This window comes from Rhinichthys klamathensis, unplaced genomic scaffold (genome assembly GCF_029890125.1).
Source record: "Rhinichthys klamathensis goyatoka isolate OS25496 unplaced genomic scaffold, OSU_Roscu_1.1 h1tg000036l_1, whole genome shotgun sequence".
Classification (NCBI taxonomy): Eukaryota; Metazoa; Chordata; class Actinopteri; order Cypriniformes; family Leuciscidae; genus Rhinichthys; species Rhinichthys klamathensis.
In genome coordinates this window covers 4,152,836-4,175,054 of record NW_026606584.1, presented here as the reverse complement: position 1 = coordinate 4,175,054, position 22,219 = coordinate 4,152,836, and the positions used below count along the sequence as shown (strand labels likewise).

The following is a 22,219-nucleotide window of genomic DNA, read 5'->3' as shown; positions in this document are numbered from 1 at the left end:
TAAGAGCTTATGTGTCGCGCTCGTCTGTTTTCAGACAGACTGAGCAGCTTTTCGTTTTGTTTGGCGGGCGCTCCAAGGGACTTGCCGCCTCAAAACAGAGCCTATCCAGATGGATAGTGGATGCCATTGCGCTCGCTTACACTGCAAAGGGCCTGCAGTGCCCCTTGGGTGTCAGAGCGCACTCCACGAGCGGCGTGGCCTCTTCGTGGGCATGGTCTAGCGGGGTTTCCCTGCAAGATATCTGTACGGCCGCGGGCTGGGCCTCGCCGTCTACATTTATGAAATACTATAACCTGGAGGTACCCGCCTTACAAGCTAAGCTTTTGGCGGTCAAAAAATTCAGTGCTATCTGCCCCGCTGTGCGGCCCAGATGCTGAGTTTACTGCAGCCCCATGAGTGTTGACACACGTATGGCCACCCAGATCAGGCTGAAAGCTTTCACCCTGGCTGCGCGTTTTATTGTCATATGATAGCCCCGCTGGGTGCTTTTTTATAAGGAATGACGCTTCCAACCTCTCTTCCTCCACTCTATGTGAGTTTATGGTGATTATGCACTATATGAGCCCTGGGCTTCGGCCCCTGGGACTTTGGTGTTGGATCCCTGTACCCTGTACGTGTTGCATTGTGTTCCCCTAGCGTAAGCTATTACGCAGTACGAGAGATACTCTCGTAAGAGAACGTACTCGGTTACTAACGTAACCTCGGTTCTCTCTAGAGAGGGAACGAGTACTGCGTATCTTGCCGTGCTTGGAATACGCTCTGGTTAGCTTCGGCGATGAAAACCAGCTTGTACCAGCCTAACGAGCATATTTATAGAGTGAGACCACGCCCTTTCTGGCGGGACGTGACGATATGGGCGCGAGTTGCCCCCATTGGCCATTACGTCACGCAGAGTCTCTCTCGATAGGCTGCTGCATTTGCCGCAAGAGCAGCCAATAGGCACGTGAGCTGTATCGCCTGTGTCTGCTTGCTGCTGCAAAGCGTTTTACATTAATAAAAAATTAAGGATAATTTTTGGCTTCAATATCTCGTGGAAAAGAGGTTTTCCCTTAGCGTAAGCTATTACGCAGTACTCGTTCCCTCTCTAGAGAGAACCGAGGTTACGTTAGTAACCGAGTACGTTTTCTCCTGTTGATGCATGATTCAAGGAATATCCTGTTTAAAGGAATAGTTTACTTAAAATGGAGATTCTGTCATCCTTTACTCACCCTCAAGTTGTTTCAAACCTGTGTGAATTTCTTTCTTCTGCTAAACACAAAAAGCTATTTTGAAGAATGTCGGTAACCAAACAGTTGATGTACCCTATTGACCTCCATAGTTGTTGTTTTTTTCCTACTATGGAACTCAATGGGGTCCATCAACTGTCTGGTTACTGACATTTTTCAAAATATCTTCCTTTCTATCTTCATATCTTCCTACGAATAGTGTTAACGTAGATTAAAAATACTAATTAAACTTCTTTTTTTTTCACAACATTTGTACATGTAAAAAAATGCATTGGTAATAAATGAATTGAAGTTTAATGGCTTTTGTTAGCATTTTATTTACAGTACATAATGATTAGCAGATAATTTAAACAAAGCATAAAGCATATTATCTCATAGATATTTGTTAATATATATTAACTAATAAGATTTATGTAATGTTTCTTAATGATTTATTAAGGAAGCTTTTAATCATTGTAAACCGTCTGTCAAAATCATTTGTAAAAAAATTTTTTTAAGTGCATGATCATATAAATTGAAAGTTAGATGACATTTGTAAGCATTTTAATTTACGTTAAATAATGATCTGCTAATCATTCTAATCAAGTTCATTAGAACACATTAACAAGCACATCATCTCATTTTTTTTTTTTTTGCTATGTGAATATATATTAGCTAATGATCTGTTAAGCATTTATTAATAAAAGTTATTATAAAGTGTTACCAGTTTTTTATTCGCCCGTTTTTCCTGATACTTTTTGCCTTACCTTATTGAAGACCCAAATCTCTCCATTGACGGTGGGTCGAGGCACCCCATGGCCATTATAATGAAAGAGAACACGTTCCTCTTTGGCATTTCTCCGTAGTGAAGTGCACAACTTCTTCACCTCATCAACTGTAGGGTCCAAACTCTGCTTATAGCGGGCCTGGAAGAGAAAAAGAGGATATTAGATGACAATGACAGCCAGAAAGAACATCAATAAATCAGAATGTGTCAGCACAGATCTCAAAACATCTGAGAACTATACTTATAATATAAAATGTAAACAGATAGATTAAAACAGATTGAAATTCATCAACCCTTACAAATCAATCTACTCTAAAATCTACAGTGAAAAGAATCTGCAAGAGCCAGAGAAAAGAATCACTGTAAAAAATTATCATGATTTTAACGGTAAAAATGCTACGGTAAAAACCTGTTACTGTGAACCTTTTATATATTAGTATTTACCTTCTCAGTTTGTAGAAAAGCTGCTTATGATAAGCTTTGATTCATCATATGACTAATCACGACCTGTTTTTGGTGGTTGTTAATGTATTACAAAGTTACAAAACAGTAATTCAATAAGTTGGTATATTAACATTATATCAGTTAATGAAATTCGGTTTGTTTGGTTTTTACTGTAAATTTAAGTTAAACCTGTCAAACCTAGAATGTTGCTACCATATTTTTACTGTAAATTTCTCGCAACCACAGCTGTCAGGTTTTTTTCTACCATAAATGACATGGATTCTTTTTTTTTTTTTTTTTTACAGTGTGTGGAGCTTTCCACAACTGAGAACAAACCCTCAAAAAACAACAATAACAACCACTTCCAGCACCAGATTGCCACTAATTATGACACACATGAATCAAATGAAATTATTGCTCAGTGATTAAAATATATCCCTGCCATGAGCTACTTCATAAAGTTCTGGGGACAAATTGGCCATGGCAAAAATGTATCACCGTAAATACATACATCACCAACCTGCACTACATAGACACTGGCTATGGAAATCAAAAAACATGTCTTGTGAGAAATATCCTACCACTTAAAACAAGCTCACTAAAATCTCCCATCAGGGCACAGTAGACAGACCGGCAGTAATAGCCATCTAATTATAGATGGAGAAGAGAGAAGGTCAGAAAATATGGGTTTGAATATTGACTGAATGAGCATTTGTACCAGGGCTTTAATAATGCATTTAGAGCAACCTTTTCTCACCATCCATGGCTGTTTATGGTGCTGAGAGTGTGTGTGTGTGTGTGTGTGTGTGTGTGTGTGTGTGTGTGTGTGTGTGTGTGTGTGTGTGTGTGTACAGAGCTTAGATAATAAGAAGAGAAGGGTCTTGGGAGTGAATGTGAATCAGGACAGAAAACGGTTAAAACTAAAGGCTGATATATGACCATATAAATATATGACCATTATTCACTACACTGACATAAACTAATCTCACTATCACTATTTTATATTATTCTTTATTATGCTTTATTTTCTAATTTTGCCCCAAAACAATTATTTAATATGAAGTTTATGCTTCAATTGCCTGGCTCACAATCTCAGCTCAACAAGCTTTATAATAATGTTATAAAACAGTGGAAATCTGGCAGGAAGCAAGAAACATATCTTGGTAACACTTTACAATAAGGTTCATTTATTAAACATTAGTTAATGTATTAACTAACATGAACTAACCATGAGCAATACATTTGTTACTGTTTTTGTTAATCTTTGTTAACGTTAGTTAATACAAATCCAGCTGTTCATTGTTTGTTCATGTTAGTTCACAGTGCATTAACTAATGTTAACAAGATTTTAATAAAGTATTAGTAAATGTTGACATTAACAAAGATTAACAAATGCTGAAGAAGTATTGTTCATTCTTAGTTAATGTTAACTAATGTAGTTAACTAATGAACCTTATTGTAAAGTGTTACCCATATCTTTAATGATACAATGTTAAACATGCCTTATTCTTTCTGGTGTAAGTATGTGTGTGTGTGTGTGTGTGGTATTGCATAACTCTTGAGTGAGAGGTTGGTGTTTGAAGAAATTGTTTAGAGCATTTTATAGCAGCCTCATTTCCCTGACATACACTACAGGTCAGTGGACTAGTGTGTGTGTAGATTTTGCCAACATTATGAGGACCAAATGCCTCCACAAAGACAACAAATCGTGAAAATCACCTACATTGTTGGTACCGGTGAGAAAAACTGTCCTAAAATAATGTTTTAATGAAAATGTAAAAGTATTTGTGTGAGGATCAGGTAAGAATAGGATTAGGGTAGAAAATAACATTAGCTCAGCATAAAAACATCAGATATCGATGGAAAGCCCCTACCATGACAGGACAAAAGTGTGTGCAGAATATCTCATGATCAAGCCGAGTTAGATAAAGACATTACAATTGTGGACCAGGGACCAGTTGCATTAACACATTGATACACTATATCCGGGGTTTTCAAAGTGGGGGCCGCCAGGGGGCACGCAGCAAGTTGGAAGAAAAAAAAAACGTAAAAAATGTTATATTATTATGAGTATTGTTATGAAATAGCAATATAATAATTTGTCCCATAGCCTATCTGAACATTATACTTTTAATGCCAATCTTTTCGAGATGCACCGATTGATCAGCTGGTGACCGGAATTCGCCGATTTTCACGTGATCGGTCATGACAAATGTCAAATGCACTTGGGCGCCGCATGATTAACATCGCGCAACATCAGCATCCCACGTGCACACGGAACGCAAATGTAGGAAACCTCGTGAATTACGACCGTTTCAGACCGCAAGCGCGAGCAGCTTTTCGGTGTGCATGTTACTCAATGAGTGCATTCACACCTCGAGCAGGAGCGTCGCATGAGCAGCAGTGAAGCGGGGGTTTCGGCGCAGAGTCTATTTCTCCGCTGCTCATGCTCAATTAAAGTGAAAGCACACTTTTGATGGAGAAAATAAATATGATTTCACACAAAAAGTGCCTAAAATGCACATAATTTGCAATTGTGTTTTAACAAGAACTGGAGTAGGCTATGTCAGAAAAGAAAATGAAGACTTACCCAAAGAAAATATACCCATTTAAACTTGTTTTTATTATTCAGTTTGGGTAAAAGTATATGGTGTTTTATTTATTTATTTTAAATATAGAAAATAAATATTTGTGTGTGCTGTAAAGTGTTTAGAAAAAATGAAATCTGAATTGGCTCAAATCTGTACTGGCAGGTCAAACTCAATGAAAAGTCGGAATCAGCCTAGAAAATTGTAATCGGTCCATCTCTATAATCTTTCTGATTGTCTAGTATCAAACATCATCACATAATCTGATGTTCACCTAGATGTTTTATTTATTTATTTCTACATTTGCCGTAGTATTGACGATGGGTTCAATTACACATGCCGCAAAAGGGGGGCCTTGGCCAGAACCTAGTGGTATTTGGGGGGCCTTGTCATGGAAAAGTTTGGGAACCCCTGCACTATGTTAAGACTAGTCTGACAAGCTAGCAGTTAGCCAAAGGATATAATCAGTCCAACTTTTTGGATTCAAATTACATCAATCTAAGTTATGTAACTAGCCATGTTTCCATCCAAAATTGAGAATTTAATGTATTGTAGAGAACAAAATTGTCACTTCCTAATAAATTTAAAAATGGAAGTTGCTGCAGAAGGAGAAGCCGCTGTATATAATAATTTTCATATTGCCCATAATAAATTACTTGCGTTTTGTCCGCACGCTCTGAGGTGTAATAAACACAGTCATGTTATCTTGCTTTTGGAGGCGGATGGCATGATGTTTATTTTATTATGGTGATGAGGAAATATAAAATGGATGTAACGGTGAACTATTCCACCTTTTTCTACCTCAAGCTCTGAGTAACCTACTGATGATTGGTTACAATATATATATATTTAATTTAGTGTAGTACATTTTCTTTACAATATTATTTATAAAGCAAAATAAAAACAACAGTAGTTTACCACTGTGTTGTACAAAACCTGTACAAAACCTTGCTAAAAAGATATAAAGATAATAAACAATTTAGACCGCAATGCAGTGAGAAGGAGAAGAGCATCAAAACACTGATAAGTGATGGATCCTTACACTCTAGGGACAGTTACAAGCCTGAGTAAAAAGAAAGGTTTTCAACTTGGATTTAAATTCAGATTCTAAAGAAACTAATCTGAGGGAAACCGGAAGACTATTCCACGGTTTTGGCCCAACAATAGAAAAAGCACGGTCACCCCTCTACTTTAATCTAGATCTTGGGACCATAAACAATCTGTATATTTGGATTTAAAAGATCACAGAGATATTTAGGAGCTGATCCACTCGGAGCTTTAAAAACAACTACAGTAGTAAAATTTTAAACTCAATTCTATGACAGACTGGCAGCCAGTGCAAAAAGCATAATACAGGGGAGATATGATCAGATTTCCGGGTGCCAGTCAGAAATATTAAGCTTCTATAACTGGTTAGATTCACTTATAATTCACTTATATTGCTGCTTTCTTTCACTTTGACAAATTAGTTTTAAAGGGATACTCCACCCAAAAATGAAAATTCTGTCATCATTTACTCGTCCTCAAGTTGTTGCAAACCTGTATGAGTTTCTTTCTTCTGCTGAACACAAAGGAAGATATTTTAAAGAACGATTGGAACTTTGGGACCATTGACTTCCATAGTATTTTTTTTTTTTTTTATAGTATTATTCAAAACTGACTTTTTGTTCAGTGCTGAATTTTGTATGCTGGCAAATCCTCTAATTATAACAAACAAAGTGAGGATATTATGAAAGATTCATTGTGCAGTCAGCTTCATTGATAACAGAGATGAACTGTCAGCTTTTTAGGAATTATTAAGGGAGCGCACTTTGTACGCATTCAGTCATACAAACCAGGCACGCAGTAGCCTGCTTGCTTTTATGTTAAATTAACAGTGGTTTGTATGTTAATGCTTTAATAACAAATAATTTATCATAGGGTAGGGTCGGGTTTTGTTTACATCCATTTTATTTATTGTTTTTGGTATTTATTCAAGTGCATTTTTTTAACAGAGACTGAGAGTCCATTGCTTTTATTGTTTTTGGTTGTTTTGTTCATTAATTGTGGATATTTAAAATGTTTTCCATTTTCAGTGTTAAATAGTCTTTAGAAAAAAAAGTTTATTGATCTTTGAAAAGGTGTACCTGCATTATTATGCCATTATCATTATTTTAGATGTAAATGGTAAATGGTTATCGTTTATCGCAATAATTTCTTGGACAATTTATCGTCAAGCAAAATTTGTTATCGTGACAGGCCTACATATGGCACATAATCACATATCATGTTCTTTTTGAACCGTGGCGCCTGGTCCTGCGTACATTGCAATAAAGATGCTAAAACTATATATTTTGCAGCCCTACTAATAGTAGTCAATGAATAATAAAATGGGTTAAGAATGTATTTTTAAAAAAATCGTACGTACATCAAATATTTAAATATTTCCTCAAATTTGATTATGCATCTAACTGTGAATGCGAGTAGTACTAGTTAGAGCAAAAGTCAGAGCAAAAACGGTAATAAGTCTGCAGATTCTGTCTGGGTCTGATAAGCACATTTTCTGCTTCTGAATGAGAGATGTAGCCACTCCATTTCAATTGTGGAAATGTTCAAAGATCACTGGTTAAGAATGCTCCACTCTGGCACTTGTGCAGCACTTTGAACCATTCAAATCACTCTCATTAAAGCACTTCAGCAGAATTGTGACCATGCTGCCACTTCACAAGGCATGTGGCTGAACAGTTAGTCCAAGTGTGTGAGAGAGTCAGAAGCAGGTCTGAACCAGATGAGGATCAGGATTGAGAGACACGTCACGTCGTCCTGTCCTCCTGTCCAAATCTGTGAGGAGTCACACTTCCTCACACATACACAAACAAGAGATGTTGGAAGCTAAATAATGTTTGTGAGTAAGTGACATTATTATGGAACTGGATGGAGTCTGAAAGCAATCAGTGTGTGTGAGGTGACGAGAGCCAGAGAAATTAAAGTGTAATTCACAACACACACACACACAGACACACTATGCTTATCAGATGATTGTGTAACACCACAGCAGGACGGATGCTCAACTGAAGAGGATGTGATATGAACATGAGCTTTCTACATTGGAAGAGATTTAGCACATATAGGTGCACAGCAGTGTTAAACAGAGATATCCTATTAAGAACATTCTAGTTCATTAAAAAAAAAAAAAAAAAAATCTTGGGATTTTGAAAATGTCTTCGTCATTTAAAATGTATTCAATGCAAATTGACACACACTTAGGGGTCCACAGAAGCACTTCCAATAACATCTGCAGGGCTGAATTAGGCTTATACCTTCTGAAAATTGAGATTCAGAAGAGATGTGTTCAAATCTGGCATCAACTCCATCAGTCTGATCCTGATTCATTTCAATACAAAGCCCTCCTTGTCAATGAAACCTCACATAATCTCATGTTCTAAAACATCACACTTGTTCATGAAACTCAATTCCTGACCAAAAACCTAAAAACCATTATTAAAGGTCCCCTGACATGGGGTTATTTTATTATTTTATAATGGAGCCCTTATATTGTTAGTATGTTTTTTAGATAAAAAATAGTCATAATTTAGAAATAAAAGGCATTTTTCCTAGCCTGATTTGAACGCTCTGTTTGAAGGGGCGTGTCTGCTGTGGGATTCAGTGTAACCAGCCACTGCTATGATTGGCTGACATGCTTGCATATGAAATAGCTACATATTACATGTGAAACTCTCTCGAATACTTTTACTACAGCTATTATTCGTTTTTACTATTACAGCTATCGAGATTAACGAATCGTGAGAAGTTTTTAAAGTATTTAGATCTATTCCCATCACATAAAATGTTGCAGTGATGAGCATTGAGCTAGCAGATGACAGTCTGTTGATCGCAAGAATGAAGATCTTATCATTGCAACGCAGTTTCTGCACTCTCTCTAATGCTTTCACCAATGCAAACACGATGATGTATACAGTAAGAGCTTCGTTGTGCAGTGTAACGTGCGTCATTGATTTCATAACGAGTTGTCCAAATAAACTCGCGCTGTGTGGAAAGATTGTTCTTTGATCGCTTTCTGTATAATTTGTTAACAATTTAAATAAGATTATTTTCATCCTACTGAAAGAAACGATGTGAAGTTGATATTTTAGTCACTGGCTTGACTTATGCATAAACAGTATTGAACGATTTTGAGAGAAAGATTACCTGTCTGAACTTGAACAATTAGGCTACACATCAGAAATTGTTGCTTGGTAGCTCGATCGATTTATTTTCAGACATTCATCGAGGCCCGCTCTGTATTGGTCCAAGTTGAGGAAACAGTCGTCGGTACAATGTTTGGACCATACAAAACTTTGGGAAGTTGTGTCGGCGCATTTCCAGAGAAAATAAAATTAACCCATTGTTTCTTCAGAGCCTCGGATGAAGGAACTAAAAAATACTTTTGTGTTCATTTGTACATCCGAACACTGATCAACTGCCATGCTTCGATCGTTTGCAAGCCATGATATCTCTCGAGGAAAAACTCAAATCGCGCTTGCGTGTTCGTACTTCCTAGCTCATTTTCTCATGGGCGAGCCAAATTCTCTGGGCGGGCAAAGCAGAGAAAGGGGAGGTTACCTTTCCTCCGTATGACGTCATACGGAGGAGATTCAAGATCAGCCCGTCTGAGCTTTCATTTTCTCAAAGGCAGAGAAAGATAGCGAAAGCTTGGTTTACACCGATTGAAATTTCTAGCCACTGGGGGACCATATACAGGCTAGGGGAACTCATATTAATGTTAAAAAACCTCAGAAAGTGAAAATTTCATGTCAGGGGACCTTTAAAGAAATTGATACAAATCTAAAACACACTTCAATGTTACTCGATCCTTAATAAAACCACTAAATTGGCAATTTATCTATTAATTTTAAAAAGAAATTAGAGGACAAATCATCTCAGAATACAGATTAAGAGACCATGATCTAGGCTTGCCGCGATAGACGGTGTTGACGGTGTTACCGGTTTTAAGCCCCATCACCGGTGACATCACTTTCCCACCGTGACACCGCGATGTCTTGACTTTTTTAAAGTATTCGTTTTTGCTAAAATATTTATTTGAATTAATTAAAAATAATAATTATCAATTATTTAGTTCAGAAGAGAGCATACATTATAATTAAAAACTGAACTGCGCAGTGCGTGCCAAGAGCCAGTCACGTCACAGATCAGCAAGCATCAGGATTCCATTTAGCACGTGTGGAGATGAGAACGAGTCAAATTACAGAAAAGCAAGATAATGGCGGAATGTGTCATTTATTTAGGCCTGTTTTATTTTCTTATTCGTTAATAAACGTTTTATGGTTCTTATTTGTTTGGGCCCACAGTTTGACGATTTTCAGCCTATGCATGGGGTTATTTTTATTCGTTCGTTATGCTAATAAAAGTTCTGTCTATAAATAAAAGTTTTATTATCAGCGAGCCGAGTTGTTGTTTTTTTGTCCATTCAAGCAATTGACGCTGAATTGCCAATTGACGCTTATTTCGAAAGTGAAAGTATAACGCGCACGCATTTAAAAGCTATTTAACCCCCCCGCCCCGCCCCCCACGGTGACACCGGGATTACCGGTGTTGTGACACGTCGATTAACCGGTGGGAAATTTTCCTCACCGCGGCAACCCTACCATGATCTAGAAATAGAGAGAGGAAGATGTAAACAAACATGGACACAGAGAGAGCAGAGCATCTGAAGAGGATGACTGAACAGCTGCACTAGCTGCTAAATGTGTTAGCTATTTACTATGTTAGAAATGGTTAATTCACTGAAGAGAACTGCTTTATTCGATATGGATTTTATTTATTTATTAATGTACTATGCTAGATATGACAATCTATCACACATCACCGGGCGTGCTTTTTAGGCGCGACAATATTTCTCCACAGTCCTCTTTCTTTTGACATGCTGGTCAGCTCTTCGTGTAGTCGTTCTTTATCTAGGTCTAGATGTTCGTAGTGCCGATAGACGTAATCCCTGTATGATATTCTTGGTCTACCCCGCCGGTTCGATGCGACTTTCGACCGGTAAAGAGCATATATCTGCGCTGGTTCATTGTTTCCCATGCGAAGGCAGTGTCCGATGAACTTGTGCTGCCTTCTCCTGATGATGTCACTAATAAGCTGTTGACCTGTCGTGCTGTACAGTTTTTCATTTGTCATGTGAGACTCTGCTTGGTTGATTCCCAGCATGATTCGGTAGCACTTTCTAGCCAAGATGTTTAGTTTCTCTTCAAAGGCTTGAGTGAGCGCCCATGATTCGCATCCATAAAGAAGCACTGATATGCACGGTGCATGGAATAGGCGCATCTTGAACTTTACATGCGGCTTGGGCGATCTCAAAATGGTCTTGAGTTTCGTGAATACGACCCAAGCTAAAGCTATATAGTTGTTGACATCTTTTTCAGGCGACACCATGTATGATCCCAAATACTTAAACTCGTCCGCGATTGCGATCGGCTTTCCATCAATTGACAGATTGTTCTTTATTTGGGATTTATCGTTTAGTTGGACTTGAACGTTTTTTTCAATGCTTATCTTGAGACCGACGGCAGAGGAATTTTGCTGCATTACTGTTAGCTGTTGTTGTGCTCGGGTTGGATCGTTCTCGAGAAGTGCTGTCGTCTGCAAATGTGAGGTCGTTGAGTTTTCGTTCGATTGTTGTCTCTTTTCTCTTTTTGGCACAAGATCGCCTGCTGATTGCTTTGAAACATAGTCGATGACAATTATGAATAGGTACTGTACGGTGCAAGGACGTCTCCTTGTAGAACTCCTGTTGTGATTGCAAAGGACTTCGAACGCTCTCCTCCAACGTATACTTGGCTTGTCGACTTGTCATACATGATTCTGATTGCGTTTACAATTTCCGATGGAATTCCGTAATGACGTAGGATGGCAAACATCATCTCTCGATCAATTGAATCAAACGCTTTCTTGAAGTCGATAAAGGTAGTATACATTGGGATGTCTTGTGTGCACGCTCCATCCATGATCCTACGAAGGATGTGGATCTGTTGAGCACATCCCCGATTGTTCTGAAACCTGCTTGGTTGTTTCTAAGCAGTTTGTCGACCGGGCCTCTTATGCGATTGAGAATTACTCTGTTGTAAACTTTGGCTGCTATGGACATTAGGCTGATTCCTCGATAGTTCGTCATGAGCTGTGGGTTACCTTTCTTCGGTATTGGCTTTATCAAGCTTGATGTCCATTGTGTCAGTGCTGTGAGATATTCGTAGACCAACTGACAGATGTTGTGAAGTTGATTTACCACGAATTCACCTCCGTCTTTTAATACTTCGGCTGTCATGGCATAATCTGGGCCGGGTGTTTTGTTACGGTTGAGTGTAGTGATGGCGTCGTCAACTTCTGCTCTTGTTATTTTACCCAATTTTATACCTGGGACGTCCGCTGTTGGAAGTGGGCGGTTGTTCGGGTTGATTTTGGAACTCTTGTTGTTCAGGAGTGTTGCATGACAATCTATATGTATGTTTTTTTATTATTTTTTTCACTTATATTTTAATGCTTTATCAACATTGTGCTACACAGTCATGCTAATAAAGCTAATTTGAAACTGAAAATTGAGATTGAAAAATTTAAACTGAATAATACAAAATTGAGACATCAGAGAATTACTAGATTGTGTTTTCATGTGTGTAAAATATTTTAACAATGGTTTCATATGTGGCAATCAGAATTTACAGTAGGAACTGTCTGTTTTTAAGCCATTTTATACTGGACTGACTATTTATATTCAATAGTGTTAATCCTAAGATTAATGTGTCAGGTACAGCAGTATTATATTGAGCAGTGAGCCCACACAACACGTGCACATCACAACATTCAAGAACATTTGCTATAAGATGTCACACATGATATTTAGAAGTTAAAAAGTTCTTCTTCAGCAGATAAACAAACAACAATAAAAATAAAAATAAAGCTTAAAAGATGTAGTGCAAGATAATGCAGTCACAAGTGTATCTCCTCTTTGCAGCATTATTGATATCGGCAGACTGGATGTGATGCCACTGAAGTCTATTAGGAGGCTAAGGAGCAATGTTTATATTTATGGTCACATTAATATATCTGTAAATCTACACCTGAATCTACTCTGCAGTTTGTGTGTCATTTGGGACATTTGGATCTGGACGTACGTGCGTGCACTATCTAAACGTGCTGATAAGTTGATTTCTGTATGCAACTCTATACAAATAATTAAATCACTTGTATTTGTATAATTCAACTACAAAGAGTGCAATAATAAAATTAGTTCAGAAAAAAATGACTGAATTTACTGTACATACACATAACAGTCCTATTATATTCCACTGCCCATTACAAACAATACACATATACCCTCCAGATCCATTCAAACTAGAGCTTGAATGCACCATATGGTCCTAACCCTGATATTGCCTGAACAAAAGTGGTGTTACTGCACAATAGGGGCTTTCGCCCCGGATAGTTCTAGGAACTTAGTTCTAGGAACTAGCCACCAGGATGGTTCCCCGAGAACTAATGGTTCCCATAGGAACGTTTTGCTGGGATTTATTTTGACGGCGCTGAGAACGCCAGAGCCTTAAAGGGGTGATATAATGGTACATGCACTTTTACAAGTTGATTGTACTGAAATGTGTGTTGGCAGTGTCTGTACACAACCATCATATAATGATAAAAATCCATCCAGTGGTTTTGTTTTAATCTCCTTATATGTTTTCCCCTGCCTCAAATCGAGCCGTTCGAGCCTGTGACGTCACAAGCTCGCACGCCCCTCCCACGATTGTTGATTGACAGGAGCGTTTCAACACAGACCCGCTCTCGCTCATGAGGGAGCTGTCAATCATAGTCTGCGCGGCACGGACCGGCGCGGTCATTGTTGATATGCTGGAGCACTGTCTATGAGCAGAATGGCGTCTAAGCGATTGTGGTGTTCTGTTCTTGGGTGTAATAACGAACACAGCAGTCATTTTAATGTTCCTAAATCCGAACCGCTGAAGACGCAGTGGCTGTGTTTGTTTTCGAAGGGAATATTCCCCACGAGCAACGTCAATGCTCTCATGTTTGCGCGAATCATTTCACACACCAGACTGCTTTATAAACGAGGATCAGTATAAAGCTGGATTTGCTAAGAAGCTGCTCATGAAAAAAGGATCGATACCAGCTATTCGTGTTCCTGCTGAATCTCCAGAAGAACGGAAGTGAGTGTAACGTTTTATTAAACTTTATATTAATATATTAATCTTTGCAAATCGCTAGCTGCACGCTTCACAATGAATGCGTCTAAGGTTTACACTCAGGGTACATTACGGCATGTTTTCTATGTATGACGTTCTCAATATAATTCATAATCCCACGTTTATACTGAACAACGCGTTATGGTTATTGTGTTACAAATGGTGTATGCACAGAACAGAGAGGCGGGGTGAGCAAAGCTCATTATCATTTAAAGTCATATGCACTGAAACGGCGTGCTGAAAACAGAGCTGTTTTTGACCAGGTAAAATAAGTGTTTTCTTACAATACTAATGAGAATTTTTAATTAAAGTATATTACAAACTTTTAATTTAGACCCTAAAGAATCATATTAGCTTGTACAAAAATGGCATTATATGACCCCTTTAAAACACAGTGCTCGCATTCTCCGTGTTCATTAGTTTACGATCTGTCTAACAGTCCTGTCTAATACGTTATTAGATAGAACTGTTATACATAGAAAGACAGTATATGAAAAGGTATTAGCGTATACCGTGAGGTTGATGTCCAGTCTTGCTAGCTGAGTGGAAATACATAATCATGTTTCTCTTGGTCCCCTCAAAAGTTGCGTTGGATTTTCTCCTCAAAGTAAAGGTTAATCACTGTTTTCACTGTAATCACAGTAAACATATAGGCTATAATCAGTGTGTTTACACAGCGGTCAATCCACGTACACTTACGTCACTGGTAGTTCCTATAGTGCTGGTTTAGACCCTACTCTGAAGTAGGAGCTAAATTAGTTCCTCCAAAAGGAGTTCCTAGAACTAAAATCGTTCCTAGTTCCAGCGGTGCGAACACACCGACATCTGGGTACTTTCGCCAATAGTTCTAGGAACTATGAAAAGGTTCCTCCGGTGCGAAAGCCCCTAAACACTTGAGGGGGCAGGACGGGAACTGTGGGAACACAATCCTTACGGAAGAAATCATAATCATCTGTTTAAAAGTAGGAAAACAAAACAGAAAACAAAAGAAAACACACACACACAAAAAAACTTCACTGCACAAGCTTGTCACTGTCTGACAACTTCTTGCCCTGTTTTAATTAAGACATACTTGTCTAGGCTATGTCTAATATCACAGATAATTACCGTCTGATCCGATGATTGGTCAAAACATTGGTGGTGCATTGACATTTAAAGGGGTCATATAATGACATTTTTGTACAAGTTAATATGAATGTTTAGGGTCTAAATAAAAACATTATAATATACTTGTATTAAAAATTCTCATTAGTATTTTAAGAAAACACTAATTTTACCTGGTCAAAAACAGCTCTGTTTTCAGCACGCCATTTCAGTGCATATGCCTTTAAATGATAATGAGCTTCGCTCACTTCGCCCCTCTTTACTGCGGGCGTTTTGATACAACGCACGTGGAGTGTTGCCTTGACAACAGTTGAGGGTATATTTTGGAGAATGGCAGCGGGAGTCTCTGAGGACACATCTGTGCAATCGTATCAGTTTGAACCGGAGTCGGACCCGGAACAAGATGACGGCCCGAAGAAGTTCGACAATTAAGTCAAGTCAAGTCAAGTCATCTTCATTTATATAGCGCTTTTAACAATGAATTGTTTCAAAGCAGCTTTACAGAGATAAACATATAATTTAAGGTAACAGATTGTTTTGGCGTTATAGCGGTTCTTGAATAATGTTACTTCCAGCTAAAGTTAACTTTGATTGATTCACCTCCGTCGAAATGATCAGACTTTAAACGCGAACCTGTGATTAACGCTGACGGCGTTCACATGCTCATTCAGAATTCTATAGTTATGTGCTTTTTAAAATATGTGCGCAGGTTTGTAATTCATACAACCCAGCCTAAACAAACTACTTTTCTTGCCTATAAATTTTGATACAGAATTTTGTTTTATTTTATCACTTCGGGGTACGCGAGCCGGAATTCACAGCGCTTTATCTGTAGAGTGGGAAAGGGATCCTCCATAGGGAGAGGATAGTGGATACTTCAGCACTGCATTGTCATCGGGTCCAGGCGAATCTCCTTCGTCAGATCTGGACACGGCCTGGATCCGGCAGGCTGCGGGAAAACCTCGGGATAAACAAAGACACTAATATTAGCGTAGATGCCATTCTTCTTATGATGTAGCGAGTACATCAAGATTTAAGGGAAGTGTTCCCAGTTCCGGCTGACCTAATCTATGCAGCCTAACATTGAATTTATAGAAGTCTATAATGTATTATGTGTATGCTAGGTCAAAGAGATGTGTTTTTAGTCTAGCTTTGAACTGACAGAGTGTGTCTGCTTCCCGGAAAATGGTAGGAAGACGGTTCCAAAGTTTTGGTGCTAAATAGGAAAAGGATCTACCGCCAGCAGTCGATTTAGATATTCTAGGTATTATCAACTGGCCGGAATTTTGAGATCGCAATAGACGCGAAGGACTATAATGCGTTAAGAGCTCGCTCAAGTACTGCGGAGCTAAACCATTTAGTGCTTTGTAGGTAATCAACAATATTTTAAAATTTATACGATGTTTGATAGGGAGCCAATGCAGTGTTGACAGAACCGGGCTAATATGGTCATATTTCCTGGTTCTGGTAAGAACTCGAGCTGCGGCGTTTTGAACTAGCTGTAGTTTGTTTATTAAGCGTGCAGGGCAACCACCCAGTAGAGCATTACAATAATCTAGCCTTGAGGTCATGAACGCATGGACTAATTGTTCCGCATTTCCCAATGAGAGCATATGGCGTAATTTAGATATATTTTTAAGATGGAAAAATGCAGTTTTACAGATACTAGACACGTGGCTTTCAAAAGAAAGGTTGGTATCAAATAGCACACCCAGGTTCCTAACCGACGACGAAGACTTGACAGAGCAGCCATTAAGTGTTAGACAGTATTCTGGGTTATTACGTGTGGAAGTTTTTTGTCCAATAATTAGAATCTGTCTTTTCAGAATTTAGTAGTAGGAAATTACTAGTCATCCAATTTTTTATATCAGCTATGCATTCCGTTAATTTTGTGAATTGGTAAGTTTCGTTGGGTTTTGAAGAAATATACAGCTGAGTATCATCGGCATAACAGTGAAAGCTAACTCCATGTTTCCTAATGATATCTCCTAATGGTAGCATGTACAGAGTGAACAGCAGCGGTCCTAGTACTGAGCCTTGTGGTACGCCATACTGAACTTGTGATCGATAAGACATCTCTTCATTTACTGCTACAAACTGATAACGGTCAGTTAAGTATGATTTAAACCATGCTAATGCAATTCCACTAATGCCAACATAGTTTTCTAGTCTATTTAAAAGAATGTTGTGGTCAATGGTATCAAATGCAGCACTAAGATCGAGTAACACTAATAGAGAGATACAACCACGATCGGATGATAAGAGCAAATCATTTGTGACTCTAATGAGAGCGGTCTCAGTGCTATGGTACGGTCTAAATCCGGACTGAAAATCCTCGCAGATATCATTTCTTTCTAGAAAGGAACATAGTTGTGAAGATACTGCTTTTTCTAATATCTTTGACAGAAAAGGCAGATTCGAGATCGGCCTGTAATTGACTAATTCTGTAGAATTAAGGCTCGAACAGGACGTTTCTGAATGGTTGGTTAACGTAATGTCACTTTGATCTATTTTTGTATGCACTGGCAGGGTAACGGTAGAAAAGTGAGATACGAACACTATGTGTTTAAGTTACTGTACATTGACAGATTGACGTTACAACTAATGGTCATGAAAAACTTTTTTTCGCGATTTGCAAAGATTAATATAAAGGTTAATAAAACTTTACACTTACTTCTTCTGGAGGTGCAGAGGGAACATAAATAGTTGCCACCGATTCTTTTTTCAGAAGCAGCTTCTTAACAAAACCAGCTTTATACTGATCCTCATTTATAAAACAGTCTGGTGGTGAGAAATGATTCGCGCAAATACGAAAGCATTGACGTTGCTCGTGGGGAATATTCCCTTCGAAAACAAAACTCAGCCACTGTGTCTTCAGCGGTTCGGATTTAGGAACATCAAAATGACTGCGTTCGTTATTACACCCAAGAACAGAACACCACAATCGCGTAGACGCCATTCTGCTCCAGTGTATCAACAAAGACGGACTATGATGACAGCTCGCTCAGGGTGGGTCTGTGTTGAAACGCTGCTGTCAATCAACAATTGTGGGAGGGGCTTCCGTTTTATTGACGTCACAAAAACGAACGGCTCAATTTGAGGCAGGGGAAAACGTATAAGGAGATTAAAACAAAAACACTGGATGGATTTTTATCATTATATGGTGGTTGTGTACAGGCACTGCCAACACACATTTCAGTACAATCAACTTGTAAAAGTGCATGTACCATTATATGACCCCTTTAAGGAGGATTTATTTTCACCACACATGAACCTATTTCCTCACTATCAGGTTGACAAACTACATTAGCGAAGGAACAACAGAATCACCCGAGAGCTGCTGTTCTAAATCAGTGTGACATAATGAAGTGTTTTAAGCTGCCCTAAATAGATCAACTTCAGACAAGAGAAATCAAAAATAACTTCAGCTGAATTCTGTCCATCACCAATGACAGAGAGACAGATGGATAAATGGCACGTACGGGCACGTATCAATGACCCAATTATTTCTGCTGCATGTCCTTTCTCTAAAAAAATTAATAAAAAAAAACAAATAAAAATTTAGGTCAGAGCTTTCACCAGTCACATTGCAAACCTGAAATGAGAAGGACAGCTTTAGCAGTATTAAGCATGAACTAGGAAGAACCAAAGTTCAATAGTACTGTAAGCTCCATTCTCATATTATCAATACATTATTGTATGCTATATTATTAGTCTGTCCCAAGGTATAGTATGTTGCAAACGGTATGTCAGACAGCATATGTTTTGGTTGATCGATAAAGAACACATCTTTATGCATACAATTGCCATTAACCCTTTTCACAATGCGATTAACCCCTGGGTTATTGACATTCTAAACCTCGCTTTTAACCCCAGGTAGAGGAATGTTTCACACTTGTAATTTAGAAGCGGGGTTAGCACTACTTTTTACACAGGATTATGAAACCCTGTTCCAGAGTAGGATTAGCACCGCTTTTGCGGTGTTATCCCTGCATTGCAGTTCCAAACTTGTACAGTGTGAAACAATGCTGCGTTAGAATGTTACGGCTAGATGCTTAGCCCAATCGCGTGACCATGTTCTTTCGACAGTCAATGAAACACAGCGTGTTGAATAAACAGTAGTTTTAGTGTTTGAGGGAAAACATTCAAATGGTGACAGAAAACGCATCATTTGGAGTGAAAAAGTTATAAACAGTGTAAAACATGAAGCAAGATGACCCAGATTGTATCTCATAGTTTCATTTCAGTTTTCTTTCTAAGCATTCTGTGGAACTCATTCTCACCTCAGGACTGACTCATCTTTTTCCAAAGACTCTTTAATGGCATGTCGCTGAGACAACTCACAATGCAGCTAATATTTACGCTAAGTAATGAAGTCTAGAAGAACAACTGACAACTTTCATACTAGAAGAGTATGTGCCTCCCATATGGCTTAATTAAGAAGATTCGAATATCAAAAAAAATTGTCGTTCGGTACCAAATTTTGACGGAACAAAACCTTGTCTGAGCCGTGATGCGCTGCAAATGTGTGCAGTGTAAATAGGGGTAAGCGTTTAAACCCCCATAGATGTAAAATACGTGGAAAGGATCAATGCCAACAGCACGCGATGCAATATTTGCGACAAGATAATTGCTGCCAAGACCGGCTTCACGACAAATCTGATGAAGCACTTGAAGCACAGTGAACGGAATAACAAACTTAATGTAAATGAACCGAAACTCAGCGTATAGGATTCTTGCCTCACAGACATGAGAAATAGGCCTATAGAAAGCTTGAAATGTCTATGTTTAAACAAACCAATTCGAATCTAAAACAAATACTCTGAATTATGTAATCCAAATGAAAGGTGCATTTCTCTCCAGAGATGTTCACAAGTCTGGAGTCCAAGTCAAGTCTGAAGTCTTTAAGCTTGAGTCCGAGTCATGTCTGGAGTCTTTATCACTGGAGTGTGAATCGAGTCGAGTCATTTCATGCCTTAAAAAAAAAAGAAAAAAAAAGACTTGAGTCGTTTTTAAAATATTCTCGAGTCTTTTTGTCGAGTCCGAGTCAAGTCTGAAGTCATTTCAGGTCGAGTCCGAGTCAAGTCTGAAGTCTATTAAAATGTGACTCGAGTCCGAGTCTCTAACTCGAGTGCCCATCTCTGTTTCTCTCTATCTGTATTGTGGCCAGTGGCCTTGAGTCTGTAAAAAAAGTCAACAAACTAAAAAAAGATTGTTTTTTTTTAGGTAATGTGTAATGTAATCTTGTTAAAACAGATTTCATAAAATTGGTATAGAAAAAAAGTATTGTTCAGGAACTGGTATCGAAGTCAAGGTATCGATATCCGTATGCCGGCCTTATGTGCTTGTCCCCATTTAGAGACTAAGTTTCACCCTGCACCCAGCAGCCATATCACCCTGTAGCCCAAGACTGGTTGCCCACTGAAGCTAAGCAGGGCTGAGCCTGGTTAGTACCTGGATGGGAGACCTTCTGAGAAAACCAGGTTGCAGCTGGAAGAGGTGTTAGTGAGGCCAGCAGGGGGTGCTCACCCTGTGGTCTGTGTGGGTCTTAACGCCCCAGTATAGTGACGGGGACACTATACTATCAAAGAGCACCGTCCTTCGGATGAGACGTTAAACCGAGGTCCTGACTCTCTGTGGTCATTAAAAATCCCAGGATGTCTTTCGAAAGAGTAGGGGTGTAACCCCGGCATCCTGGCCAAAATTGCCCAGTGGCCTCTGTCCATCATGGCCTCCTAATCATCCCCATATATATATATACACTGATTGGCTTCATCACTCTGTCTCCTCTCCACCAGTAAGTTGGTGTGTGGTGAGCGTTCTGGCGCACTATGGCTGCCGTCGCATCATCCAGGTGGATGCTGCACATTGGTGGTGGTTGAGGAGATTCCCCCTTCCATGTGAAGCGCTTTGAGTGCCTAGAAAAGCGCTATATAAATGTAATGAATTATTATTATTATTATAAGTTAATAGACGAGTACTGTGTTCTGGACTAAAACACTGGCACATCGCAATTCCATAGGACCTGGGCAGGTTATAAGTCTTCAGAAACATTGTGACAGTGAACAAACTTCAACCCCAGGGGCATATTCGACCGTGCCCCGCAACAGCTTTACTTCTATGAATAACAACACATATAAAAGAGTTTATTAAAATTTTTAGTGGCTGAGGGACTATTTGAAACTGTTATCAGAACTATAACAGAAATTCCCACTATGGTTGCTCAGACAAGACACTTAATTTTGAGGAGGACACAACCAGTCTTAGGTTATTAGACATCTCATTTCAGGGCTTTATACTACTAGAGGAAAACAGAAGGACTCTTTATGTGAGATTTGGGTGATATCTTCCAGAAATTCAAAAAAATTGTCACATATGAGACAGCTGGAAACAATGTCCAAACCAGGCAGCAGGCATGACAGGACAAAATGACAAGAGATAAAAGCTAGGCTATATATCCCATTTTCTATATACCCCAAGTTTCTGCTTTAATCAGCAGTGACAACCACAAGCAAACTTTTGTCAGTTGCCTGGATTCTATTTCTGCAGTGTTGTGCCAAATAGCTCCCATCCACTTCAAAAACTCATTGGACCAAAACTTTCTCATGATTATTAAGCATAAGGCAATGAGGGATTGATTGTGAAAATTCAGATATTGACAAATCCTTCAAGTTCTACAAGAAAAAGTGTGTACATAAAAAGGATGCTGTATGGAAGTCTGAAAATATGTTTCATGCTCTTTAGATTGCAGTACATTACAAAAGAACACAAAAGGAGAGAACTTGTCCACACATTGTTCTGATTGGCTGCCCCAGTTGTGTTGCATCACACAACATTTTGGCTTTA

At 38.7% G+C, this 22,219-nt stretch overlaps 1 protein-coding gene across 8 annotated transcripts in view; it reads right to left on the bottom strand.

The window, feature by feature from the left end:
- rptor (regulatory associated protein of MTOR, complex 1) overlaps positions 1 to 22,219 on the bottom strand; it is a 378,992-nt gene that overhangs the window by 258,244 nt on the left and 98,529 nt on the right. For all 8 annotated transcript variants that reach the window (XM_056246142.1, XM_056246144.1, XM_056246143.1 and 5 more), the window contains one exon: positions 1,973 to 2,131. In XM_056246142.1, coding sequence (XP_056102117.1) covers positions 1,973 to 2,131 — 159 coding nt within the window. The remainder of the gene's footprint in view (positions 1 to 1,972; positions 2,132 to 22,219) is intronic.